The following is a 27,183-nucleotide window of genomic DNA, read 5'->3' as shown; positions in this document are numbered from 1 at the left end:
TAAGAGAGTCTGCTTGGATTTCTTGATCATATTTAAATAAAATATAAAGAGTCAAATTTGTCCCTTAATTACAGGAGGAACATTTTGTTTCTACATTTGAATCTTTTCCTGCAGGAAAAGGATAAAACTCATGAATTTAGCTAATGTTCTGGCTGCAAACTTGGCAGTGTGTGCCCCTCAGAGAACTACTGGATCCTGGCTCAGCTCTGATTGGTAATCTGGATGAAGTTACACAACAGGAGTGTAATTTCCCTTCTCCCTTTTGGAGACGTCATTCCCAGAAGCGAGCAGCTTATTGTGAGTATGTGCACAAACTGTTTCTTTACTGTAAGGACTACTTTCTAAGGTAAGTTATACTTTCAGAGAACTGTCCATTGCCTTTAATTTATTTGGAAAGTGCAGGCCTATGAGCAGAAATGTTCTAAATCATATCTCCCCATGTTCAGGCTCTTTTGCCGTATTTTAAATGTGTTCAGTCTCAGCCAGGCAGTTTCTAAACAGTGACAAGAGAACAAATGTTTCAATGGATTTCACTCCACCTCACTCTGCTCTCACTTCTACTGGTTTCTGTTCCTCTCAGTCCTTTTTTTTTGCTTTTTAATTTGCTGAAATTATATCATTTGGAAACGAATCATTATTGGGAATGAAACGGATTTCATTTGATGTATATTTAAACAATACTACTGAAGTAACTATTAATAATTTACAGATAAAACTATAATGTTATTGAATGCTTTGAAACAACTCCAGTTTTCTATAGCAGTGTAATTTAACTCCTTACTTTAAACTGTTGGAATCAGGGCAAAATCAGAAAGAGCTGTCAGAGTGAAGTGATGCAATTCTACACATAAAAACATCTTTGTGGAATAGAGCTTTGCCTTTGGTTGCAGTATAGGACAGGATGGTATTGTATGGGCACATCTTATGTCCCTGGTGTGATATTCAACGGAGAATAATATTGGGTGGGGTGTACAATAGGCGTCTGGTGCAACATTCTGCATTTTCCACCACTGCTCAAGTCAACTTACTCACCCTATAAATTTAAACCTCCACCGTCATTAGGTCAGAAGTGGGGATGTCTGCTGATGATTGCACAGTGTTCAGTTCCATTGACGCTTCCTCAGTTACTAGAGCAATCCATGTCCATATGTAGCAAGATCTGGACAATATTCAGGCTTGGGCTGATAAGTGGCAAGTAACTTCTGTGCCACACAAGTACCAAGCAATGTTCATCTCCAACAAGGGAAAAACTAACCATCGCCCCTTGAAATTCAACAGCATTACCATCACAGAATTCCCCACCATCAACATTTTGGTGATCACTATCAGCCAGAAACTCAACTGGACCAGCTGCTTAAATGCTGTGGCTTCTAGACACTGGGAATTCTGTGATGGGTTGTTCAACTCCAGACTCCTCAAAGCCTGTCCACCGTCTACAAGGCACAACTCAGGAGTGTGATGGAGTACTCCCCACTTGCCTGGATGAGTGCAGCTCCTACAACACTCAAGAAGCTTGACACCATCCAGGACAAAGCAACAGCCTTGATCAGCACCCTATCCACCATCTTAAACATTGGCTCCCTCCCCCTCCGGTGCCAGGGCAGCAGTGTGCACCATATACAGGATGCACTGCAGCAACTCACCAAGACTCCTTCAATAGCACCTTCCAAACCCATGACCACTACCACCTAGAAGCACATGACAAGAGCATGGGAGCACCAGCATGTGCAACTTCCCCTCCAAGTCAAACTTCATCTTGAATTGATTTCTTTTGCCCTTCTTTAATTGTCACTGGATCAAAATCCTTGAACACCCTACTCAACAATATTGAGGGAGAACATTAACCATATGGACTGTAGTGGGTGATGAAGGGGCTTCACAGCCACCTTCTGAAGGGCAATAAGGGATGGGCAACAAATGTTTTAGCAGCATCCACATCCCTTGAACGAGTATTGATAAAAAATAAAAATGAGTAATCTCTAATTCCACAGGATAAGAAATGTATTATTATTAATAATAATAATAATGGTATTTTATTCAAGAAACCTGTTCACAGCACAAAAGCTGAATTGCAGTGTGACTTACATCAAACAATTCATATATAATCTAAGTAATCAATTTATCTCTGAGTTATTTTGATTATTGTAAATATTCACAGACTGGAATGTATTTAAGATATCTTAACCCCAAGATGCATTATTCCATCATAAAAACAGAAAATGCTGAAAATACTTGGTGGGTCAGACTGCATCGGTGGAGAGAGAGAGAGAGCGAGTGAGAGACAGAGCAAGAGAGAGAACGAGTGGGATGGAGTTAACGTTTCAGGTTGATGATCTTTCATCAGACATGGAAACCGTTAGAATGGCAACAGGTTTTAATCAAATACAGAGGCAGATAAAGAGGAGAGAGAAAAGAGCAGGTCTGTGATAGGGTCAAAAGCAGGAGAGACTAAATGGCAAAGGGGATGATGGTGCAAGGCAAAATGGACTGGTAATGGGACAAGTAAAGAAAAATAAAGTGTGTCTCGAGGAGGTGTAAATTGTAATAGGAGAATCTTCACCAACAGCTGCTGTCTGAGAAAGTGGGGGTAGAAGTTTTGATCAGAAGTTGTTGAACTCAGTGTTGAGCCCAGAAGGCTGTTAAGTGCTTAAGTGAGAGATGAGGTGCTGTTCCTCAAGGTTACATTGAGCTTCATTGGAACAGTGTAGGAGGCCGAGGACAGAGAAGTCACCATCGTGGGAATGGGGCTGAGAATTAAAATTGTAAATGCCCCAGAGCTCACAGTCATGCTGTGCTCCATGGGAGGGTGCAGTGGGGAGTGGAGGGGTTATTGGGGGTAATTGAAGAGTGGACCAGGGTGTTATGGGTGAAATATTCTCAATAATCACTCGATACACTGTTTAAAATTCTAGCTGTCTTTTCTTCCTCTGCAGTTGGTTGGTTGATTGTTCTGTGGTTTTATTAGTGGTGCAGTGAAGATAGGTATCAGGTATCAGTATAGTTCTGGAAAAACTCAGCAGGTCTGGCAGCATCGGCGGAGAAGAAAAGAGTTGACGTTTCGAGTCCTCATGACCCTTCGACAGAATTCCTGAGGACTCGAAACGTCAACTCTTTTCTTCTCTGCCGATGCTGCCAGACCTGCTGAGTTTTTCCAGATAATTCTGTTTTTGTTTTGGATTTCCAGCATCCGCAGTTTTTTGTTTTTATCAGTATAGTTCTTACTGGTGTATGAAGGAGTAAAGCTATACCAAGGTTTATTTCTTGGCTGATGACCAGGTTTTTAGACCATATACTTGGGCCTGCTCTCCAATTCTTCAAAATTTCAGCAAAATATGATTTTGTCATCATTACCTAATTTCATGTTTGGAACCAAGTTGTAACATGAATGTAGAAAGACACCATGTGAGCTAATTATCACCATCTTTATCTTTCCTGATTATTTATGCGGGGATTCTCGAGTACAAGTGCTGAAAGTGTTAATTAGCTTGTGGAATCTGTTTGAATGAGTTTGGCCATTTCATTGGTTGGGCTTGGGCAAGTCCTGGAACTTAAAGACCAGACAAATGGTGCAAGACTGAATGATTTATAAAATAGCTTCACATTAAATAATAAAATCTCTTCTCTCAAAATAATTTCGATAAATATTCTCATTGGTTGTTTTACTGCAGTTTCCCTCTTGCCCATTATCCCTGAGACTGAAGAGGTTATGGAAAACACTTGGGCCACGGGTTTTGCTCCTGTGCTGTGATACAGAAATAAATATTAATATTGCAGTAATAATTGAAGTGAAACATCAGGAACATTTACCCAAAACCATTGAAGGAGCACAATTAGAATGATTAAAATGTTCTAAAATCTTCAGCTGTGCACATCTGATGCAAGTTCCCCTCTATATTATTGGCTAAATCCTCCAGATTCCTATTTATGAAGGGGTTCATATTGGATGAGTGATAATCCTAGAGGCACGATGTGCCTTCCTCAAACAGCTAAAAGGAAACTCTCTCAGGGATGGATGAGGGTGTTACCATATTCATTAGTAAATCGAGTGAATGATTGAGTTAAAAGTGCTGAGGGCATTAGAGGCCCTTAAGGTTATTGTTGCATTGCCTGAGTGAGGTGGAGCAGAGCTACAAACTTTGCTTCTGCCTAGCACTCACTGACTGTATCCCAAATCCCAGGAATGGGATCATCACATTATTGCGGTTGGGTGCCCACACCTGCTTGGCCAGCTCAACACAGTCACAGGCCAGTTCCCTGGTCAGCCTGATGAGAGCAAAGTTCCGGCCAGGATTAAACAGTGGACAATACTTTCATCCAAGCTGCTAGGTCCAGTCCTGTTAGAGTCATAAGTCCTGGCATCAGTTGCTACTCTGTTCCCACAGACTGATCCCACTGGGTATATCCATTGTGATTCCCAGGGTAGCTCTGAACCATCCCCTCCATCTAGCCACCTCTCCCCAAATTCCTGCTGGGATATGGGGTAGAAGAAATGTGATCCCAGATAAGGATCTTCTGCTTGGTTTTAATGGGATAGAAATCTGGTGGATCCAGGATCTGTGCCGAATTCTGAGCTATGCACCCATGACTCTGCCAGAACTCCATGCAACTCAGGGGTGGGAATTTCCAGTCTCCCTTGCATAAGTTGCTGGTTTATTTCAGAAAAGACTCCTTCTGCTGCAATATAATGCTCCATCTATAATGTGAGCCAGTCAATGTGGGTGCACCAGCTGTGTATAGTTAAGTGAAGAATACTGAATATTAACACTTTGTAGTGCCATGTTACTGTTAGTGCTTACTTATTCTGTACAGACACAATGATGCATGTGGGGCTGGTGCTGTTTGCTCTAATAACACGAGCTGCTGCAGGTACAAGTCCATGTCAAGCACCGAATGGTCAAGATGGATTGCCTGGTGCACCAGGAGCACCAGGAAGAGATGGGAGACCTGGAGAAGATGGTGACACAGGTGATCCAGGTAACACATGCAAGTTATCACAGGCCTTTGAGCGCATTGTCCTGATAAATTAATAAAAGATTCAATAAACAGAACTAGACTGGGAAAAAAATGGAATCCAGGTCCATGACGTGACATTGCCTAATTGAGGAGATGTAGAAGATGTAGTGGGATTGAACTGCCATTGCCTGAACTAGCACTGCAGGGTAGAAGGTGTCATGACATATTTTTCAACAAGAGTCCTACTAAGAACTAAGAACAAAAGAATTAGGAGCAGGAGTAGGTCACTCGATGCCTTGAGCCTCCTCCACCACTCAATAAGATCATAGCTGATGTCACGGATAGAATATATTTGCTGTCTCACTGCCCCACGGTTTCCAGCCTCTCGTGGCAAGCCTGTGGTTTCTTGAATGGTTTAAAGTTGAACTGAGGGTCTTGTAAGGTGAAGGGTTCACAGCAGGTTGTGAGGTTTCTTGTAGTCAAATATCTAGGAGGTTGGTTGTCAGGCGAACTTTGAAACTGGAACAGTTTAAATACTTTGAAATTAGCTGCAAGTTATCAAGCAACTAGAGTCTGGTTTTCAGACTGCCTGATGGCTTATAGTTCTGATGGATCTTCTAGGTCCTGGTAATAAGGGCACAGTCCCTGAAACCAGCTTTGATCACATGACCACTAGGTTACCATTTCTGAGGCCCAATCAGTCTAGTTTGAATGGTGGAGGCCATTGTGATGCAATGGGAAGTTTCGATCTTCCCTTTTACCCAGTGTGAAACATGGAGGCAGGCAGTCTAGAAACTCCATACTCTTTTGGGTGTTGGCCCATCCTTAAACAATAAGATGTGTGAATTCCACAGCTGGCTGTGAAAAACCTTCACCTATGTCCATATGTAATTAGGTATTCACCAGAGACTTTATGCTGTCTGTAGTCTAAATGTGAAAAGTCACATGATTTGCAGCAGCCACCTTAATAGCTTGTCTGTGCCCAATTTTTGACAGTATTGACTGAAAGATCCTAACATGACATTCCTGTACTAGGCATGGCACTGAGCTGATTGTGAACTTAACTCCACTCTCCTGCCCTGTAACCCTTAACTTCTTGACAATTAAAAATCTGTCTTTCTAATTTGAACAAACACCTGGTGCATGAATGGGTTATTCAGATGGTTCATCCTATAACACTTGTGTGAGGAACAGCAAAACCCTGCAAGCCTACAGTATTTAAAGGGCTGCAGCTCACCAGAGAAGGTAAAGTAGGTGCCAGAAAAGCAGGCTAATTGTTCCCAATGAGACAGCAGGGGCGCTATGCCATGACTGCTCTCTGATGCTGCTACAGAAGGAACACCAAAATGTGACCACATTTCAGACTCTTTAGTAAAAGCAGACACTAAAACTACATGGAGCTGTCTACCAGGTCAATGCAGAGACCTGAGACCCTCACATCTAGCTGCAAATGAGGAAAACATTTGTTGGTATCATGAGGAAGATGAAACTAAGTGAAATTCTTACTTTGGAATAGATTTCTCCAAGCATGGAAACAGCCACACCCTGCGGGAGATACAACTTCAAGTGTTTACCACATCCACTCATCATGACACCGTGACACAATCCTGTATTGTGTGAAAGCTGGATGCCATGTTTCTGTTGCAGCTACAGGTGGTGGTGGATGTAGGACTAAGTATCACATTTCTAGCTATCCTCTGGTGTAGGACCATTTCTCAGTGGATTACCAGCCATGGATGCAATGGTTCGCCATGATCTCCAAAGCGCCACCATTCCCTTCCAGAAATACAGGTTCAGTGAAGCTTCTATATGAATGCTGCTGCTGCTGTGTATGATATATGATCAGATTTACTAAACCTGGGTAGATGTGAGGGCCTCAGCTGTTCATAGGGTTGCCAGCTGTGCACTAAAGGAAAAGAATGGTTACAGCACAGAATTGGCTCAACTTATCCATAGCCAACTCTCTGTGAGACCAACTCACTTATTCCCACTCCTTCACCTTAACCCCGCAGCCCAGCACTTTTCTTCTCTTCAGGTGCTTGTCCGATTCCCTTTTTGTAAGTCCTAATTGTATATTCCCCACATTGCAATCCTAACCACTGACTGCAGAGAAAAGCTTTCCTTCAAGTCACCTCTGGTTCTTTTGTCAACTTAAATCGGGGTCTCCTGGTTCTTGGCCCCTTCACCATTGGGAAGTTTCTCTTTATCTACTCTGTGCAGCCCACTCATGATTTTGAACACCTCTATCAAATCTCCTCTCAAACTCCCAAAGGAGAACGGTCCCAACTTCTCCAATCTATACACATCACTGATGTTGCTCATCCCCAAAACCATTCTCATATTTTCAGAACCTGCTCGAAAGCTTTCACATTATTCCTAAAGTGTGGTATCCAGAATACTCCAGCTAAGGTCAAACCAAAGTTCTATAAAAGTTCATTATAACTTTCTTGCTTTTGTATTCATTGCTTCTGTTTATGAAGTCCAGGATCCTGTATGTCTTTTTAACACTTTCTCCATCTGCTCTGCCACCTTCAATGATTTGTGCACATACCCCAAGTCCCTCTTCTCCTCTACCCATTTAGAATAATACCTTTTATTTTTTATTGTCTCTTTTCATTCATCCTACCAAAATATATCACTTCACACTTTTCTGCATTAAGTTTCTTCTGCCATGTGCTTGGCCTTTTGTACAAGACTATCTCTATCCCCTTGAGGTTGATCACCAGCCTCCTCACAGTTCAGAATTCTGCTAACTTTTGTGTCTTCTTCAAATTTTGAAACACCATTGTAAACCTTTCTCAAGTCCAAAAAAGCAACTGTTCACTACCCAATAAACTGCCTCATTCAATAAAAGCTACAAACTCTTTCCAGCTCATGCTTTAGGCCAGTTTTTGCCATTCCAATGTGGGACAAACCTGTATCAGATTGGGGGAGAAAGAGGAACACAATTCTAGGAATTCTGCCCACACTCCTATCCTCTGCTATTTTCAAGGGTGTGGAATAAGGGTTTGGGTCACAATTCCACACTCAACAAACTCAATGCTGACACCAGTGGTGATTTCAGAACATCCAAAATTTTCACGGATTCAAGTTGGCTTCACAAGGCTTCGAAACACAACATGGTCCATGTCATGGGTCATGAACCATCTGGGGAACCTATTCTGGAATCAGGAACCTTTCGGCAGGTAAGTTTAAAAGTTGTTTCCAGTTTTACATGTCATAATTAGATGCTGCATGATAATTTATGATTGTTTTTAAAACAGTGATTGATGACAAGGCTTTCCTCTTTAAAAAGATGAGGCCATTTAATTGGCCAGCATTGTGAAAGTATTCAAATGCGTTGGAGTACTTTATCCAATTGATAAAGTATTGTTTTGCATTGAACAGTGTTGGGATTCAGATTGCAATGTGTCAATTGGACACTGTGCTTTGATTTTTGTTTGACTGACAACTCAGGTATTCCACCTTTGAAGCAGTGTATCAAATAGCAGTCCCTTGTAGGGACACAGCAGTACAGTTATACAGCATAGAAACAGGCATTTGGCCCATCGTGTTCATGCCAGCCATCAAGTATTCTAATCCCATTTTCCAACACTTGGCCCATAGCCCTCTATGTTACGACATTTCAAGTGTTTATCTAAATACTTCTTAAATGTTGTGAGGGTTCTTGCCTCCACCCCCTCTCAGGCAGCATGTTCCAGATTGCAACCAATATCTGGGTGAAAAAATCTTTCCTTAAATCCCCTCTAAACTTTTTGCCCCTTACCTTAAGTCTATGCCCCTTTGTTATTGACACCTTTGCTAAGGGGAAAAGTTTCTTCTTATCTGTGTCCCTCATAATTTTGTACATCTCTATCAGGTCCCCCTCAGCCTTCTCTGCTCTAAGGAAAGCAACCCTAGCCTATCTAGTCTCTCTTCATAGCTGAAATGCTCCAGCCCAGGCGAATCTCCTCCGCACCCTCTCCAGTGCAATCACATCCTTCTGATAGTATGGTGACCAGAACTGCACACAGCACTGCAACTGTGGCCTAACTAGCATTTTATAGAGCTCCACCATAACCTCCCTGCTCTTATATTCTATGCTTTGGCTAATAAAGGCAAGTATCCCATGTGTCTTCTTAACCACCTTATCTACCTGTGCTGCTGCCTTCAGGGATCTATGGACATGTACACCAAGGTCCCTCTTAACCTCTGTATTTCCTGGGGTCCTACCATTCATCGAGTATTCCCTTGCCATATTAATCCTCTCAAAATGCATCAGCTCACACTTCTCAGGCTTAAATTCCATTCGCCACCACTATGCCCATTTTACCAGCCCACCTATATTGTCCTGTAATCTAAGGCTTTCCTCATTATTTACTCCTCACTATTTATGACACCACCAATTTTCATGTCATCTGCAAACTTATTGTTCATATCTCCTATATTCACGTCTAAATCATTAATCAGGGGGAAAACTCTCTGCTGGTTGGTGTCATGCCTAACACAAAGGAAGATGGTTGTGGTTGTTGGAGGTCAATTATCTCAGCACCAGGACATCACTGTAGGAGTTTCTCAGGTTAGTGTCCTCGGTCTAACCATCTTCAGCTGATTCCTTCCATCATTAGGTCATAAGTGGGGATGTTTGCTGATGATTGCATAATGTTCAGCATCATTTGAAACTCCTCAAATACTGAAGCAGTCCATCTCCAAATGCAGCAAGATCGGGACAATATCCAGGCTTGGGCTGAAGGTGGCAAGTAACATTTGCGCCTCACATGTGCCAGTCCATGACCATATGCAATAAGAGGAATCTAACCACCGCCCCTTACCATCGCTGAAAATCCCATGATCAGAATCCTAGGGTTACCATTGACCAGAAACTGAATTAGACCAGTCATGTAAATACTGTGGCTATAAGACCAGGTCAGAAGCTAGGAATCATGTGGTGAGTAACTCAGCTCCCGACTCCCCAAAGCCTGTCCACCATCAACTACAAGGCACAAGTCAGGAGTGTGATGGAATACTCCCCACTTGCCTGGATGAGTGCAACTCCAACAGCACTCATGAGGCTTAACACTATCCAGGACAAAGCAGCCCACTTGACTGGCACCCCATCCACAAACATTCACTCCCTCCACCACCAATGCACAGTGGCAGCAATGTGTGCATCTACAAGATGCACTGCAGGGACTCACCAAGGAGGCACCTTCCAAACCCATGACTGCTATCATTTAGAAGCACAAGGGCAGGAGACACATGGGAACACGACCACCTGGAAGTTCCCCATCAAGTCGCTCATCATCCTTCACTGTTGCTGGGTCAAAATCCTGGAACTCCCTCCCTAACAGCACTGTGGGTGTACCTACACCACATAGACCGTAGCAGTTCAAGAAGGCAGCTCACCACCACCTCCTCAAGGGCAATTATGGATGGGCAATAAATGTGCGGGCCTAGCCAGTGACACCCACATCTCATGAATGAAGAAACAAAAAATCACATGGCAACGTATTCCTTGCCCTAAATATAAAGCCATTTGGCACCAGTCAGTCAAGTACCTCAAACTCTCCAATGTGTAATAGCATAAGGAAGTCAATCATCCTAAGTCTGGAACAAATAGAAGTTACTTTAACTCACCAGTGCATGATTGTAGATCCCTCAAATTTCCTCACCAGTAAAAAACATCCAGTGGCTGTTTGGAAAACTGTAGGATATTGGGTGATCTTTCACGTCCATATATTTGGAGCTTATGTTGACAACTTTTCTACCTCAAAGCTTGCTGGGAAATTATCTCATATGCCAGCACAATAATGATATTGCTGATGTATACTTCACTGCAGTGATCAACTCTTCACAATGAGCCTATGTTCAGCTCTCATTTTGTTGTGGACAGTGAACTTAATTGAAACAAATAGAACGGGAAGACAGAATAATCCATCTGATCTTCTTATTAGAGATAAGAAAGTTCTGAAAAGGGAGGAAAGTTCAGCTTGTACGACTATGTGGTGCATCCCCAGCCAATAGCTACAGGACGGCATGTCTACCCAGGTCAAATAGTAGACCTGAATTATCCTTACTGAAGTGAGTAACTTGAGTCAGGCAATTTCCCAGCTTGCCCTGCCAACTCAGTAGAAAGTCTCCTGAGTGGTGCGATCTTTGATCCGAGGAAGCGGGTGAGGAATAGAGTTAGGCTCACCAATTATGGAAATAATTTGGATAAGGAGACAGGTCCTGCATAAGAGACACATGTCAGGCACAGGCCCCACTGTAAGCAGCAAGAAGTGTATGGTATTGCTACTGGTCCTGCGAGGAGATGTCCATCACAACTCAGATAAGCACCAACTGTAATAGTTGTCCAACCGGTTGCTGACACTGGAAAAGATGGTCCATCATGGACTCAAAGAGATTACTAACTCCTACTGACCTTGTATAATGAAGGAGCAGACAGTAGTAACATGGCTGGCAAAACTTCACAAGGCCCAGCCATGGAGATGGCGGAATCTTGGCACGATCAGCCGTTCCAGATGTTCTGCATTCACTCAGATTGACATAATACCTCAGCGGTTGATTGTTAGGCATCATATGCACAACGTTTACCCTTCCACTGATCCTCTTTCCACCCCTCTCAGGTTACAGCCATGCAATGGAGCCTTGCCCAGCAGCCCCCCAGCTGCACACAGGCAGAAAAGTGTGACTCAGAGGGAGCAGGCCAGCAGGGTAGTTTGTGTTCAGGAGCACAACATGCCATGTTAGTGTGTCAGGAACATTGCCAGTCCATCCTGCATTCCAGCAGTCACCCTATGCCCCAACATTAAGCATTGCTGAACTAGAGAACAAGGTTCCTGCATGTAAGCAGACATAGGTTATTTCTGGCACCAATCAAAGCTTACATGCCCATGTGCTTTTTTCATTGCTGTGCCTAAATGTCACAGAGGAGGCCAGTAAGCAACGGAACAGGAGGGACAGCTCCCCACTTCTGTGACTAGGATCTCAAATCCTGATGGAGCAGCTGCAGAGATGGAGGGACTTCATTCACCCAGTGGACAGAAAAACCCACCAAGAAGAATTTTGTCCCATGGCAAAAATAAATGAGACAATAGAATGGGCTTACTTCACTCTGTATGTTGTAATTGCAGGGAAAGAGGATGCACAACTCCAGGGAGATGCCGGGACTAGTGTTGTTGGGGGAGGAGGTTCGTGAGGCTACGGGCATTTCACATTGTGATAAAAATAGTGAGGGTGTGCTCGGAGCTCATTATCGGTGATGGAGAATTACCCATTGCTGGTATTAGAGGCACCTTCAAACATGGTGTCAATGGTGGAGGTGATGCTGTTCGTGCACGAAGGAGAATGGGACATGGTGTAAAGAAGAGTGCATGATAAAGGTTTCACAAACAAGGTTAAAGGCAATGGTTGAGATCCATGCGTGCTGTCAAAATGTCAAGAGATAACTCTAATTACCTCATTTTGGGTCTCACACAGGTCCCAGCAGCACTTTCCCACCACCTGCCTATCCCCAACCCAACCAGGTCACCTCATGCCTCAGGCACCAGGAGGAGGAAGAGATGCCTGAGGAAACACCATCACACATGACCAGCCCACACTCGGTCAACAAAGATACTACATTGGAGGGATGTAACATACACTTAGAGTTGGTGGCATGTGGAGAAGGGCATTGCACAAGACTGCAGGAGGTGTCACACATCTGTGCATATCCCCTCAGAGGAGGGAAGACAGTGATGATCACCTGAGGTAGAGCCTCAGAAGTCACCTTATGGGTTACAATGCTTTTGGCTGCACTGGAGTGCTGCTTTGGGCTGAATTAGAGTGTTTAAATTGGAGTTTGGTGACTTCTAATGGTAAATTTTTATCAAAAGTCTAATCTTGCTTTAATTTAGCAACCAATTAAAAATTGCCCTTTGGGTTGGGGGAAGGTGAGTTTCAGTCCAGCTTTAAAATAAAGGTTATACAGGTTCTGCTTGCAGCTTCAGCTAGTTAATTAGTTAACTGGATTAAACAAATTTTCAGGAACTAGAATCATAGTATAAAGCAAAACTGGGTTGCTTTATTGATCCTTCGAATCACATTTTAATTTGATGTTGTAAATTTCCTTTGAGATTAGTTTTTCCTTTTGTAGTACACCTTTAAGGGGCTGCTTCTTAATTTGCCCCTCGTTTTCTTTAATTTAGTTTATTTGGTTGCCTAAAAGAGTAAAAGCAAGCCATCTGCAATGCTGCCATGTCTGCACCACAGTGCTGCATTAGAGTGCTTATGTTGGAGTTTGGTGAGAGAGGGAGTTTGGTGAGAGAGGGAGTTTGGTGAAGAGGGAAGGAGGGGCCCTTTCATTTTATACCTTTTCTCAGTAAGAAGAGCAGCAGCTTTGGTAAATAGGACCTGGTGAATATTTCTTCTATCCTTCACATTCTCTGAACTAGGGTAAGTAAAAGTGAAAGGTGTAATTTAAGAGTCAATCATCACAGGGCAGCTTGGCCAATTGGAATGCTCCTAATGTGCGATGTGGGAAGTCAACAACACTTCCAGTGTCCAGGGCAGCGATGTGTGCAGCAAGTGTCTCCAGCTGCAGCTACTCAAAAGCTGTGTTTTGGGGCTGGAGCTGCACCTGGAATCACTGTGGAGCATCCACAAGGATGAGATCTTTATGGATAACACATACAGTGAGGTGGTCACACCACAGGTAGAGTGCACAGGCAGAGAGGGAATGGATGACTGCCAGACAGAGTAAAAGTACTGGGCAGGTAGCGCAGGAATCACCTGGGTCCTTTTCCCTCTCTAACAGCTTTTCCATTTTGGAGACTGCTGGGGGAGATGGTTTCTCAGGGGAATGTGGCAAAAGCCAAGTCCGTGGCACCGCTTAGCTGCACGGAGGTGGGGGGTGGGGGAGAGAAAAAATAGTGGGAGAGCAATAATGATAGGGTTTTATATTGTAAGGGGAATAGGTAGAAGTTTCTATGGCTGTAGACGTGACCCCAGGATGGTATGTTGCCTCTCTGGTGCCAGGGTCAAGGATGCCACTGAATGGCTACAGGACATTCTGAAAGGGAAGGGTGAACAGCCAAAGGTAGTGGTCGATCTAGTTACCAATTAAACAAGTGAAAAGAGGGATGAGGCCCTGAAAGCAGTGTATAGGATGCTAGGAAATAAATTAAAAGCAGGACCTCAAAGGTAGTAATCTCAGGATTACTCCCAGTGACACTTACTAGCGAGATCAGGAACGGGAGAATAGACCAGATGATACGTAGCTGGAGAGATGGTGTAGGAGGGAGGGATTTAGACTCCTGAGGCATTGGGGCCAATTCTGGGGAAGGTGGCCTTTACAAGCTGGATGGGTTGCACCCCAGCAGGACCGGGACCAATATCCTCACAGGAGTATTTGCTAGTACCTTGGGGGAGGGTTTAAATTAGATTGGCAGGGGGATGGGAACCTGAGCGGGGAGACTCATGAGACGGAAACAAAGGTAGGAATGAAAGACAGAAAAGTAGAAAGCGAAAATGGAAGGCAGAGGAAACAAGGGCTAGCATAGTGCAAAAATAATGTGTAAAAATGTTAAAAAGACAAGTCTAAAGGCATTTGAATCTGAATGCACAAAGCATTCACAATAAGGTAGATGAGTTAACAGCACAAATAAATGTAAATGGGTACAATATGATTGTGATAATGGAGACATAGCTGCAGGGTGACCAAGGCTGGAAACTGAATATCCAAGGGTACTCGATATTTAGGAAGGACAGGCAAAAAGGAAAAGGAAGTGACATGGCTTTGTTAGTTAAGGATGAAATCAGTGTAATAGTGAGAGAGGATATTGGCTCAGGAAATCTAGATGTGGAGTCAGTCTGGGTGGAGCTAAGAGGCAACAACGGATGTAAAACATTAGTAGGCGTTGTCTATAGGCCTCCAAACAGTAGTGATAAGGTAGTGGATGGCATTAAACAGGAAATTAGAGATGCACGTAACAAGGGTGCTACAGTAATCATGGGTGACTTTCTACATATAGACTGGGCAAACCAAATTAGCAATAATAATGTGGCAGTTGAATTCCTGGAGTGTGTACAACGTGGTTTTTTAGTATGTCAAGGAACTGACTAGGGGACAGGCTATCCTAGATTTGGTATTGTGCAATGAGAAGGGATTAATTAATAATCTTGTTGTGCGGGTCCTTTCGGGAACAGTGACCATAACATGATAGAACTCTTCCTTAGGTTGGAAAGTGAAGTAGTCCGGTCTGAAACTAGGGTCCTAAATCTAAACAAAATAAACTACAAAGGTATGAGGCCTGAGTTGGCTAAAATAGATTGGGGAACTTCATTAAAACGTGGAAAGGCAACGGCTAATATTTATGGAACAAATATATGCATTGCAACAGTTATACACTAATTTCTGGCACCAAAACACAACAGGAAAAGTGGCCCAACCATGGCTAACAAAAGAAATTAAGTATAGCATTAGGTTCAAAGAGGAGTCATATAAAGTTACTAGAAAAAGGAGCAGTTTAGAATTCAGCAAAGCAGGACAAGGAGATTGATTAAGAGTGGAAAAATAGAGTATGAGAGTGAATTTGCATGGAACGTAAAAGAGGATTATCAAAGCTTCTATAAGTATGTATAAAGGAAAAGATTAGTGAAGACAAATGTAGGTCCCTTACAGTCTGAAACAAAAGAATTTATAATAGAAAACAAGGAAACGGCAGAGCAATTAAACAACTACTTTAGCTCTGTCTTCACATAGGAAGACACAAATAACTTCTCAGAAATACTAATGAACTAAGGGTCTAGTGAGAAGGAGAAACTGAAGAAAATTAGTATTACTAAAACAATAGTGCTGGAGAAATTAATGGGGCTGAAAGTTGATAAATCCCCAGGGCCCGATAATTTACATCCTAGGGTATTAAAGGAGGTGGCCATGGAAATAGTGGTGCGTTGGTTGTCACCTTCCAAAATTCTATAAATTCTGAAGAGTCCCAGCAAATTGGAGGGTGGGAAATATAACCCCACTATTGATAAAAGGGGGGAGGGATAAAACAACAAACTACAGACCAGTTAGCCTAACCTCAGTTGAAGGGAAAATGTTCGAGGCTGTTATAAAGTATGTGATAACAGGACAGTTGGAGAATATCAACAGGATTAGACAAAGTCAACATGGATTTATGAAAGGGAAATCATGTTTGACAAACCTACTGGAGTTTTTTGAGGAAGTAACTAGCAGAATAGATAAGGGAGAACCAGTAGATGTGGTGTATTTGGATTTTCAGAAAGCTTTTATTAAAGCCCCACATAAGAGGTTAGTGTGTAAAATTAAAGCACATGGGATTGGGGTTAATATACTGGCATGGATTGAGTCAAATAAATGGGTTGTTTTCAGAGTGGCAGACAGTGACTTCTGGTACCACAGGGATCCCAACTATTCACAATATAAATCAATGATTTGGATGAGGGGACCAAGGGAAGAATTTTTGGGTCGGCAAGCAGAGGCGGGGCCCGCTCGCTGATGCATATAATGAGGTGCGGTGACGTTGGGTGGGTGTCCCGACATCACCGCGCGTCATCCAGATTTTCAGTTTGGCGGGCGCGCAGCTGAGCCGGCTGCATGCCCGCCAAACTGTCAAAGGCCTATTAAGGCCATTTAAATAGTTATTAAAGCAATTAACTGAGCTGCCCATCCAACCTTAACGTTGGTGGGCAGGCGAAGAGCCCAGGCGGCCTTTGCATTTTTTATGGAACTTCATCCACAGGCGGGATGAGGTTTCATGAAGATTTCATTCATTAAATAAAATTTTTTATTAAAATTCATGAACATGTCCCAGCTCATGTGACACTGTCACATGAGAGGACGTGTCTCAAAATCTTTCCTTTTTTCTATTTAAATTTTTAAATCTTAAACTAATCTCCTTAAAGCACCTCTGTGCCCCGGGGAGATTTCTGCTCTCTTTCATGCACAGGGAATCCCCCCCACCCCCCCCACCACCCTGGCCCACATTTCAGGGTGTGCGTCATGCTGGGCAGGCCTTAATTGGCCCATCCAAGTAAAATGGTGGTGTGGGCCCAACTGGGGATGCCGATCAGGTTCATGCTCACTCCCACCCACTCCCACACAATCCCCCTAATGGGGGGTGGTGGGGGGGTGGCATTTCTGCTCCAAATGTAATATTTCCAAGTTTGCTGACGACATGGAACTTGGTAGGGATGTGAGCAATGAGAATGGTGTTAAGAGGCTTCAAAGTGATTTAGACGGGTTGAGTGAGTGGGCAAATACATGGCAGATACATTGTAACCTGGATAAGTGTGAAGTTATTCACTTCAGTAGGAAAAACAGAATGGCAGAGTATTATTTAAATGGTGATAGATTGGGAAATGTTGATGTCCAAAGGGACCTGGGTGTCCCTGTACACCAATCACTGAAAGCAAGAATGTAGGTGCAGCAAGCAAATGGTATGTTGGCCTTCATTGCAAGAGGACTTGAGTACAGGAGCAAAGATGTCTTACTGCAGCTGTACTGGGCATTGGTGATTGGAGTATTGTGTGCAATTTTGGTCTCCTAACCTAAGAAAGGATATTAGAGACAGTGCAGTGAAGGTTCATCAGACTGATTCCTGGGACAGCAGGATTATCGTATGAGGAGAGATTGGGCCAACCAGGCCTGTATTCACTGGAGTTTAGAAGAATGAGAGGGGATCTCATTGAAACGTATAAAATTCTGACAGGGTTGGACAGACTTGATGCATGAATGATGTTTCCTCTGGCTGGTGGGGTCTAGAACAAGGGGTCACAATCTCAGGATATGGGGTATGCCATTTAGGACTGAGATGAGGAGAAACTTCTTCACTCAGAGGGTGGTGAATCTGTGTAATTCTCTACCACAGAAAGCTGTGGAGGTCAAGTCACTGAATATATCTAAGAAGGAAATAGATAGATTTCTAGACTGTAAATGTGACAAGGGGTATGGGGAGAATGTGAGAGTATGGCTTTGAGATAGATGATCAGCCGTGGTCATATTGAATGGCAGAGCAGGCTTAAAGGGCCAAATGGCCTAGTCCTGCTCCTTATTTCTATATTTCTATGTTTCAGATGTATGAACATCTGGCATAGTTACCTGATGCAATGTGAGCTCATGCACTTTACCTGGAGGAGTCCAGTGCATTGATGAGCTCTATCTTGTCTTGCAGGCTCGATCGCATGAACTCTAACCATGGCAGAACCTCAAGGAGGGTTACGTGCAGCATCACACTGAGTGCATGGGACAGCAATGTAACTCCCTGCAAATGCTTCAAAACTCACTCAGTAGCCTGGAGCAGTCATCTCAGAGTATGAGCGTTGATCTCCAAGGAGTATGCATGGAGCATGCGTTTCCTTAGCAGGAAGTTCATGCTGGTGGCACAATGGTTGCTGGAAGGGATGACTGCTGCACTCCGGCAGCCAGCCCCATTTAACCCGCACAAAAGCCAACCCCGAGCTATGGAGGTGGGTGAAGAGGATGAGAGCCCTGAGAACATCTCAGCACTCCCATTATCTATTGTTTCCCCTGCCCCTCCACCAGAGCCCTCATCTGCAGTACATGTCCGAGTAACAACTGCCAATCCTGCAGAAATCCAGAACCTGCCATCTCAGGTTGGTCTGCAATGGGATCCTGCATGACAAGAGCGGTCACCATGCTCTTGAATAGCATGTAGTGGGAGCAGCCTGCCTCTACATCTGTGCACTATGTAAGAGTGTTCATGAGCACAGGTCACCATGGCGACCCAAAAGCTGATTGGTTTACCTGATTTAAGATCAATATGTTAGGAGCTAAATTAATTCACTCTGTTAATGCACTTGCTTTTTGCAATGTTGGTCTGTAATTGTACACTAATAGCTTCAATTACCAGGTTAAGAGAAAGTAGCATGTTCTTACCAGTGGCACTGAGACTGCAGCCAGAAACCCATCTCTCAGTGAACGTGTGAGTGTCAAGGCCGTGCTCATGCATACCCGGCAATGGAAGGCTGGTTTATTATCCAGATGTTCAGAGAAGGTAGTAGTCCACCAATGGTTGCAGATGTCAAGCGCCATTCCAGCATTTGTTATCCATCCAGTGAAAAGAGCAATGTTCTGACTTATTGATGCAATGCAGTTCCTCTGCTGTAGTTCAACCCTGAGTGCCGTACACTGGGCAGTCAAACACACATGACTGTTCCACAGTGACTGAAGTGGCCGCTCCATATGTCAGGATGCCATGTATCTTTGAGAGAAGTTTGCATGTGTGGGATCTCCCATGCAAATGAAGCCTTTACCTTTCTAGATGGTAGAGGCTATGGGTTAACAAGGAGTGTCAGTGAGTTACTGTGGTGTAATTATCACACTTAGATGATGACACTGTGTGTTGGTGCTGAGTGGATATAGTGGAAGGCAGCTGAAGGTGTGGCAAGTATATGAGTGGCTTATACCTGCACAATGTCCAATTACTTCAATTCTGTTGTCCCATGCAATCGTATCTGCAGTTTCTGCATCTTAAGTCATACTTCCTACATGCAGTCTTGCCATTGTGGGCATGCTTTGGCGAGGCACAAGGTGAAATCTTCTTCAGTTATTTACCAGTCTCATGCTGAATTTTGCATGACCCAGCTTTTAAAGGATGTCTCAAGGTTAACCTGTCGACAATTTACCATCAATTTCCACAATTTACAAGACACAAGTCAAGAGTATGATGGAATACTCTCCACTTGCCTAGATGAGTGCAGCTCCAACAACACTCAAGAAGCTTGACACCATCCAGGACAAAGCAGCTGCTTGATTGACACCACATCCACAAACTTTCACTCTCTCCACCACCGACACACAGTAGCAGCAGTGTGTACCATCTACAAGATGCACTGCAGGAATTCATTTAGGCTCCTTTAACAGCATCTTCTAAACCCACGACCACTACCACCTAGGACAAGGGCAGCAAATAAATTGGAACACCACCAACTGCAACTTCCCATCCAAGCCACTTACCATCCTGACTTGGAAATAAATCTCTGTTCCTTCACTGTCACTGGGTCAAAATCCTGGAACTCCCTCCCTAACAGCACTGTGAGTGTACCTACACCACATGGCCTGTAGCAGTTCAAGAAGGCAGCTCCTCACCATCTCCTCAAGGGCAATTAGGGATGGGCAATAAATGCTGGCCCAGCCAGCGACACCCACATCCTGTGAAAGAATAATAAAAATAAGGTTAAGCCCAGGGTGATGATGCTGAACTCAGGCACGTTGATGATGCTGAATGTCATTTTTTTCCTGTTAGTATACTGTCTTGTTTGGGGTGGACATTTCCTTCAAGAGGTGTACCTCAGTGTAAAAGGGCAATTTGGTGGTCTCAGCATACTATGGACTAGCTGATGGATTTACTGTGAGGCTAAAGGCTGGTCAGGTAAATCTCTTTATTAAGAGGTTCCTGGAAATAAGACTTCTTGTACAGAACTGGCCATTGTTACTCCCGCCTATCCTGCAGAATGTCTTCCATTGTCACCCTCCTCCTCCATGTCACCTCCATCAGATTGGACAGGGTCACCCTCCTCCTTGTACTGCTCCTTATCCTTGTTCTCATCTTCTGCATCCTCATCCTCATGCTCCTCCTCCTCCTCCTCCTACTTGTCCTCATCCTTCTTCTCCTTGTCCCCATTCTCCTCCCTGTCCTCCTCTTCCTCCAATGAGATAGCTCTCTCACTATCTCCTGTCCCCTTGTTATGAACACCGCTCCACTGCACCACATTGTGCAGCATGCAGTAAATAACCACTATCCTGGAACCCTTGCAGGCAAGAATTGGAGTCATCCTCCAGAACAATCAGGGCATCTAAACTGCATCTTCAGAATTCCATTATGCTGCTCAATGATATTCCGCGTCTGCACATGGCTGCTATTGTATTGACACTGGGACGCTGTCTCCAGTCTGCGGGTCAACAGCCACCTTCTTAAGGGGTACCCTCTGTTCCTCTGTTCCCCAGAAGCCAGCCTTAGACCTGTGGTACAGACTAGACCAGCTGAGGCAGCAGGTGAATTCCTCTGGATGAAAGCATCATGGCAGCTACCTGGAAAACGTGCTCATCCATGCTGGAAGACCTTTGTTGTGGTCACACACCATTGGGCATTGATTGAGTGAAAAGATTTCCTGTTCACAAAGCTTTTGGCTGCTGAATTGGTGCCGTTGTGGCCATGTGTGTACATATGACCACTCCCTGAACTTGTGGGAAGCCATGTGTTGATAAAGCCCCCCGGCCTCTGTGTCCGTTGTGCTACACCTGTTAGGTAGTTGATGTGATCCCCCATCTGAGCAAAGAATTCCTCTGCGATAACAGCTGACTGGGAAATGCCACAGAGATCTACAGCAGACCCTGGAAGGAGCCAGCCACACAGAAATTGAGGGACACGCTAATCATCAGCTCAACTGGCAAGGCTTGGGGACGTGCAGAATGTGACATCACCATGATCCAGCGTGGCATATATCTCTCCAACCATTTCTCTGCAGACCTGTGGCCTTCACCTGCAGTGGGTTGGTGTTGTCAAGGTAAAGCCTCCTGAGATCATAGACCCTTACCTCAAGGCAGTATATCATGGTCCTCCTTCTCCTCCTTCCTGCTGTGTTCTTTGCTGGCTCTGCCAACTCCTGGTCATGTCCCATGACCTTGGCCACACATTGCAGCCACTGCCCTGCCTCTATGGCACATATGAGGGATGGTGTCATAACCATTATTTTCCATTCCTTTCTTTTGTTTGCTTCACACTCTACCCAGTGAGCTGGCAGTCTATCGTGCCTGAGGGAAGGAATTATCCTGATGGGCCAAGCAGATATGTCCTGATTCCACAAGCCTCACACCCCCAGCTCCCTTGGGGTCAGCCATTAACATCTATCTGTGGCACAAAACTCTCTGCAGTCAAACTTTCAATTCTCAGCAGTCTGCATAAGCAAAATACATCTTTCTGGAGACCTTCAGAATCTTTTACAACTTGTTAATGAAATCTATGTCACACAATGCAGATTCAGTCACTTCCAATGATGAAAAACACGATAGTTTCAGCACTAAATAGCACTTTGAAATATACTGGCAGGTTTGGGAACCATGCATATGTAAAGCACGTCTACCTATTCCCCCCTACTGACAAAATAGGTTTCTACCCAAATGGGGGCGGGACTTTCAAATCCTGATTGCCACGGCTCTGTGAAAATGCAGGTCATAGTCTCAGCGGAACATGGCGTGTGTCACAGAGAGGTCGAAAGGAGAGAAAACGTGGAGGGAAAGAAATGAAGAAAAAGCATAGAAGTTGAATTAGAAGTGTGTATGTTGTATCAGAAGAAAAACAGAGATAAGCACATTAAAAAACAACTTTAATTTCAATGCAGGGCCTTAAAAGTCCTGGAGATGAGTGTAATGGCTCTCCTTGTCTCTTCCAGCTTGTATCCTTCTCCCACATTCCAGGGATGGCTTAGCCAGGGTACACATGCTGGGTCTACAAAGCTACTTTGCCGGTGTCTGTCTCAATGGACCTAGCTAAGAAACCCCAAACTCTTCTGAGCCAAATTAAAAATAAAGCAGATAAAGTCTTTGCTTTTTCACTGCAGAATAAGGTGATTGCTTTCCAAAGGCTTGAGGCTAATTATTAGGCCCATAACAAAAACTCTGCAGTCTTTCAAGCCCAATAGGGAATGGGCTGTGGTGGATTTCCACCAGAGGCTTGGGCCCCCTCTGATACAACCCTTCTGTATGAAATGGGGTGGGGGTGTGGGTGGGCAAGGAGTGGGGAGGTGGAAGGTCTGTCCAAACACTTCCTGCCACAAGCAGGAATCAGACTTGACCCCTTCTGCCACAGGATTTTCCACACTTCAAGTCTCTATTTTGCTGAAAATAAACAATTTCTGATTCCAAAACTCACATGCCTTCCTATTCTCCATTAAGTCCTGAAATAAATCTACATTTCTCACTAGATACGTAGCTGCCAGGAGTCAGCACAAAGGGATGCAGCTGCCCACATGTAAATGCTGGTTTGCATCTTTCAGATTGTCTCAATTTTAATGGATCATTTGATCGCTGTGAGAAAAAGATGAACTGAGGCATTTCTAAGTCATTCTTACTCATCTCCCAATTTTTTTAATTCACAGGCATGCACACTGGTATCCTTGGCGAGCCAGGAGTGAAGGGACAACGGGGGAATCCAGGACCGCCGGGGACACCTGGCCTCAGAGGTTATGTTGGTCCAACAGGCCCAATAGGTGAAGCTGGGCTAGCTGGAGCAAAAGGACAAAAGGGACAATCAGGGCAAGGGGGTGGTCTCCAGGGGAAGGAAAGACCAGCCTTCTCTGTTGTCAAAGTCACCACTAATGACCCTGTCCCTGGAAGGCCAGTGATGTTTGACAGGGCTATCACCAACGAGGGAGAGTGTTTTAAGATGGCACTTGGAAAATTTCTCAGTTGTAAAGCTGGCTGGTATTACTTTACATACAATATGATCTCGGAGGGGAAACTGTGTATCAACATCATGAAAAACAACAGAAAGGAAGCTGGATTCTGTGACACACATGGCTCTAAAAATAACTGGCAAAAATATCAGATGAATTCAGGTGGGACAGTACTGCGGCTGAATAAGCGCGATGAGGTGTGGCTTCAAACCACACAACATCACAGTGATGTTTTTGGCTCAGACGACCTCAACAGTGTCTTTTCTGGGTTCCTTCTCTTTCCAGCTGAATAATATTTCAAATACTTCAACTTTAGATTAGAGATCAAAGGACCACCAAGTTATATGATCCACTAACATTGTTAATGGGGCATGTGTCCATTCACCAATAATTATCCACCTGCCTTGTCCTCTCTCATCTGCTGGGTTCCAATTTATCCATAAAAAAATGAGAAAACATAAGACTGGTTAAAAAAAAGCATAATCCATTAGAATGGTCCCAAAAACGACTCCGTCTCCCTCAAATATCCATCCTTTCCCATGCTTTCTATCTCCATTACTTCCCAAAGTTCTTCAGTCCCAGCCCATTGTTTCTTATACAACCCTGTACAAAGTCTATGGTCATTTCAAACTACTGTGCCCATAATTGTCATCTAATCGTTGGAGCAACTCTAATCTCCCAGCTACCTGTCCAGTCGTTTCATATCATTAGTCGGACTATCTGGGTGAGGAAAGAGGGTGAAGGCAGTGAAAAGACTGGGCCTACTTATTTTATTCAGCCTATGACATAGGCTCAAAAAAGCTGTCAACTAAAACTGCTAAAATATCCAGGCCAGTGAGTTAGAGTCAGCCTGGCTAGTATGATAGCACTCTCACATCTTCAGTCAGAAAATCATGGACACAGATTTGGCACTGGCACTGGCGCTGACTGAGATGTCAATGCGGTACTGAGGAAATGCTGCACCATTGGAAATGCCACCTTTTGAATGAGATAGTAAACTGAGGCCCCATCTGCCCCTCTCAGGTGGGTGTAAAAGATTCAATGGCAATATTTGAAGAGAACCAAGGAATTCTTCTTGGTGTCCAGGCCAATATTTATCCCTCAGTCAACTTCACAAAATCAGATCATCACATTGCTTTTTGTGGGAACTTGCTGTGCACAAATTGTCTGCCATGTTTCCTACATTACAACTGTGGTTGTAAAGTGCTTGGGATGTCATTAAGTCCTGAAATACTCGATATAAATGTATGTTTTATTTTCTGTATAGTTATAAGGAACGTGCAGCAGGAGGAAAGCAGCTATAGCAAATCTTCAGCAAAAGATTGTAGCAAAATGTAGAGGAATTTCCAGGCTGTTATGTGTATGCATTGGTCATCACTGTTGCCATTTTGGATTGCCAACTTGTCAATCACAATGACCTGTAAGCAGATATCCTCATCATTGCCTTCAATCCATACAGACCCCATTATCCTCTTCCCACATTCACAGAGACCCCATTATCCTCTTCCCCCATTCACAGGGATCCCATTCTCCTCTCCTCCATTCACAGAGATCCCATTCTCCTCTCCCCCATTCACAGAGACCCTGCTCTCTTCTTCCCCATTCACAGAGACCCCATTATCCTCTTCCCCCATTCACAGAGATCTCATTTTCCTCTCCCCCATTCACAGAGACTCCATTACCTTCTTACCCCATTCACAGAGACCCCATTCTCTTCTCCCCCATTCACAAAGACCCCATTCTCCTCTCCCCCATTCACAAAAAAAAATTCTCCTTTCCCTCACAAAGACCCCACTCTCCTCTCCCCCATTCACAGAGACTCCATTACCCTCTTCCCCCATTCACAGAGATCCCATTCTCCTCTCCCCCATTCACAGAGACTCATTATCCTCTTCCCCCATTCACAGAGATCCCATCCTCCTCTCCCCCATTCACAGAGACCCCACTCTCTTCTCCCCCACTCACAAAAAACCCATTCTCCTCTCCCCCATTCACAAAGACCCCATTCTCCTCTGGCCCATTCATAGAGACCCCACTCTCCTCTCCCCCATTCACAGTGACCCAATTCTCCTCCCCCCCATTCACAAAAAAACCATTCTCCTTTCCCTCACTCACAAAGACCCCATTCTCCTCTCCCTCATTCACAGAGACCCCATTGTCCTCTCTCCCATTCACAAAGACCCCATTCTCCTCTCCCTCATTCACAGAGACCCCATTCTCCTCTCCCCCATTCACAAAGACCCCATTCTCCTCTCCCTCATTCACAGAGACCCCATTCTCCTCTCCCTCATTCACAGAGACCCCATTCTCCTCTCCCCCATTCACAAAGACCCCATTCTCCTCTCCCTCATTCATGAAGACACTATCGTCTACACTCCTCTGAGCTTTCGGCCCCTTCTTCATTTCTCACTGGAATTCTAGTCCATTCTCGCAATATTCTCCTCCTTCTTTACCCTTCATCTCCTTCAGGAAGCATCACTCTTTAATTCACGAGCTGTCGTCCACACAAATATGGTGTTCCCCATCTCGTTTTTGACCCCTCACCTACACACAGATCACTGAGGCAGATAAAGCTGGTAAATTCTGCTCTTTGTGGTGTCACTACTGTTTTACACAAATTAAAGCATTTTTAATTCTGAAAATGTTGCAGAAACCAGAGCCATCAAGAACAAACTTTTATTTTAAGTTAGCGCTCAAGCTGTAAATTTCTATATCACTGTTTAAAAGAAGTTGCAGAGCAGGATCACAAATTGTATGTTTGCAATTTTCCACAGCAACCTGTGTTAACAATATTTGCTGTAAACTGCCTGATATTACTTATATAACCACTCACTAACATTTCCAGGTCATTGTGTTTTCCACACTCCCAAATGCTAAATAGCTGGACTAACCCTTCATTGATTAGAAAACAAAGACCTGAACCTTATGTTTGGAAATTTCTATTAGCTACATTGGCTTACTGTGTTTGTATAACATGTTTTTATTCACAACTTTAATGGAAGCATTAAACCATTAAAATAAATGGGCTCTGCCCCCTCAAATAGCAGCCAGAGATCTCTTCTATCACAAAGGACAAGCAGAAATCCCAGCTTTATGCCTTTGCTTTAAAAATTGGAATATATATTACTGCTGCAAGTCATAAGGGTTAGCAGTTCAAGGATTAATTCAGGAGGAAACAATTGAGTCAGACTTTGTCTCATCTCAGATGAAAAACGCTTATTATTTTTGTAGACCCTGGACAAAACAGCCCAAGTTTAGACAGAAATAGGAACTTGCAGACCCAGGTTTATACAGGCCCAGGTTATACAGAACCCTGAATATGGAGGCCCAATGTTATACAGCTGCGGAGTGGGGTTTATATTCTCTGGAGTTTAGAAGAATGAGAGATGACCTTATTGAAACCTACACAATTCTGAAGGAGTTTGACAGGGTGGACGCTGAAAGATTGTTTCCATTGGTCGGGGAATCTAAAACATGGGGGCACAGTCTCAGGATAAGGGGCTGTTGGGAATATTTCCCACTCTCTTCAGCTGATGTGAGTGCATTGTGTACTCCAGATTGAATATTTCAGCAGCAATGATTTCTTGCGCTTTTCATTAATCTTAAATGTTGATGTGAGTGAAACTGAGGGAGAATCACTGTTGCAAGTAGCAATGCAGGCTAGGAATCTCTGTCAGTATTGGAATTTTTTCCAATTTCATTGCATTAAATCAAGAGCTTCATTAGGGAAGCAGTCTACAGGCTGCAAAATACAGGGTTTTACTTTTCCCCGCCAGACAGTTTGTAGATGGAGATGGGTATAAAATTTCACAAAGTGCTTTCCGCCTGGTT

General features: G+C 43.9%; 1 protein-coding gene across 2 annotated transcripts; it reads left to right on the top strand.

Moving 5' to 3' along the window:
* Positions 1–128: 128 nt before the first annotated feature.
* LOC121288271 (complement C1q subcomponent subunit A-like) lies at positions 129–26,398 on the top strand. Of its 2 annotated transcripts, none has more exons than XM_041206779.1 (3): positions 129–297; positions 4,810–4,974; positions 23,056–26,398. In XM_041206779.1, the coding sequence occupies exons 1-3, from the start codon at positions 144–146 to the stop codon at positions 23,643–23,645; spliced, it is 909 nt and encodes a 302-aa protein (XP_041062713.1). In that variant the 5' UTR covers positions 129–143; the 3' UTR covers positions 23,646–26,398. The 2 variants fall into 2 exon arrangements, with proteins under 2 accessions (XP_041062713.1, XP_041062714.1); XM_041206780.1 differs by having other exon boundaries at positions 230–346.
* The last annotated feature ends 785 nt before the right edge of the window (positions 26,399–27,183 follow it).

Source organism: Carcharodon carcharias, chromosome 15 (genome assembly GCF_017639515.1).
Source record: "Carcharodon carcharias isolate sCarCar2 chromosome 15, sCarCar2.pri, whole genome shotgun sequence".
NCBI lineage: Eukaryota > Metazoa > Chordata > Chondrichthyes > Lamniformes > Lamnidae > Carcharodon > Carcharodon carcharias.
Note: the sequence above shows the minus strand (reverse complement) of the source record. Positions and strands in the feature narration are given on the sequence as shown.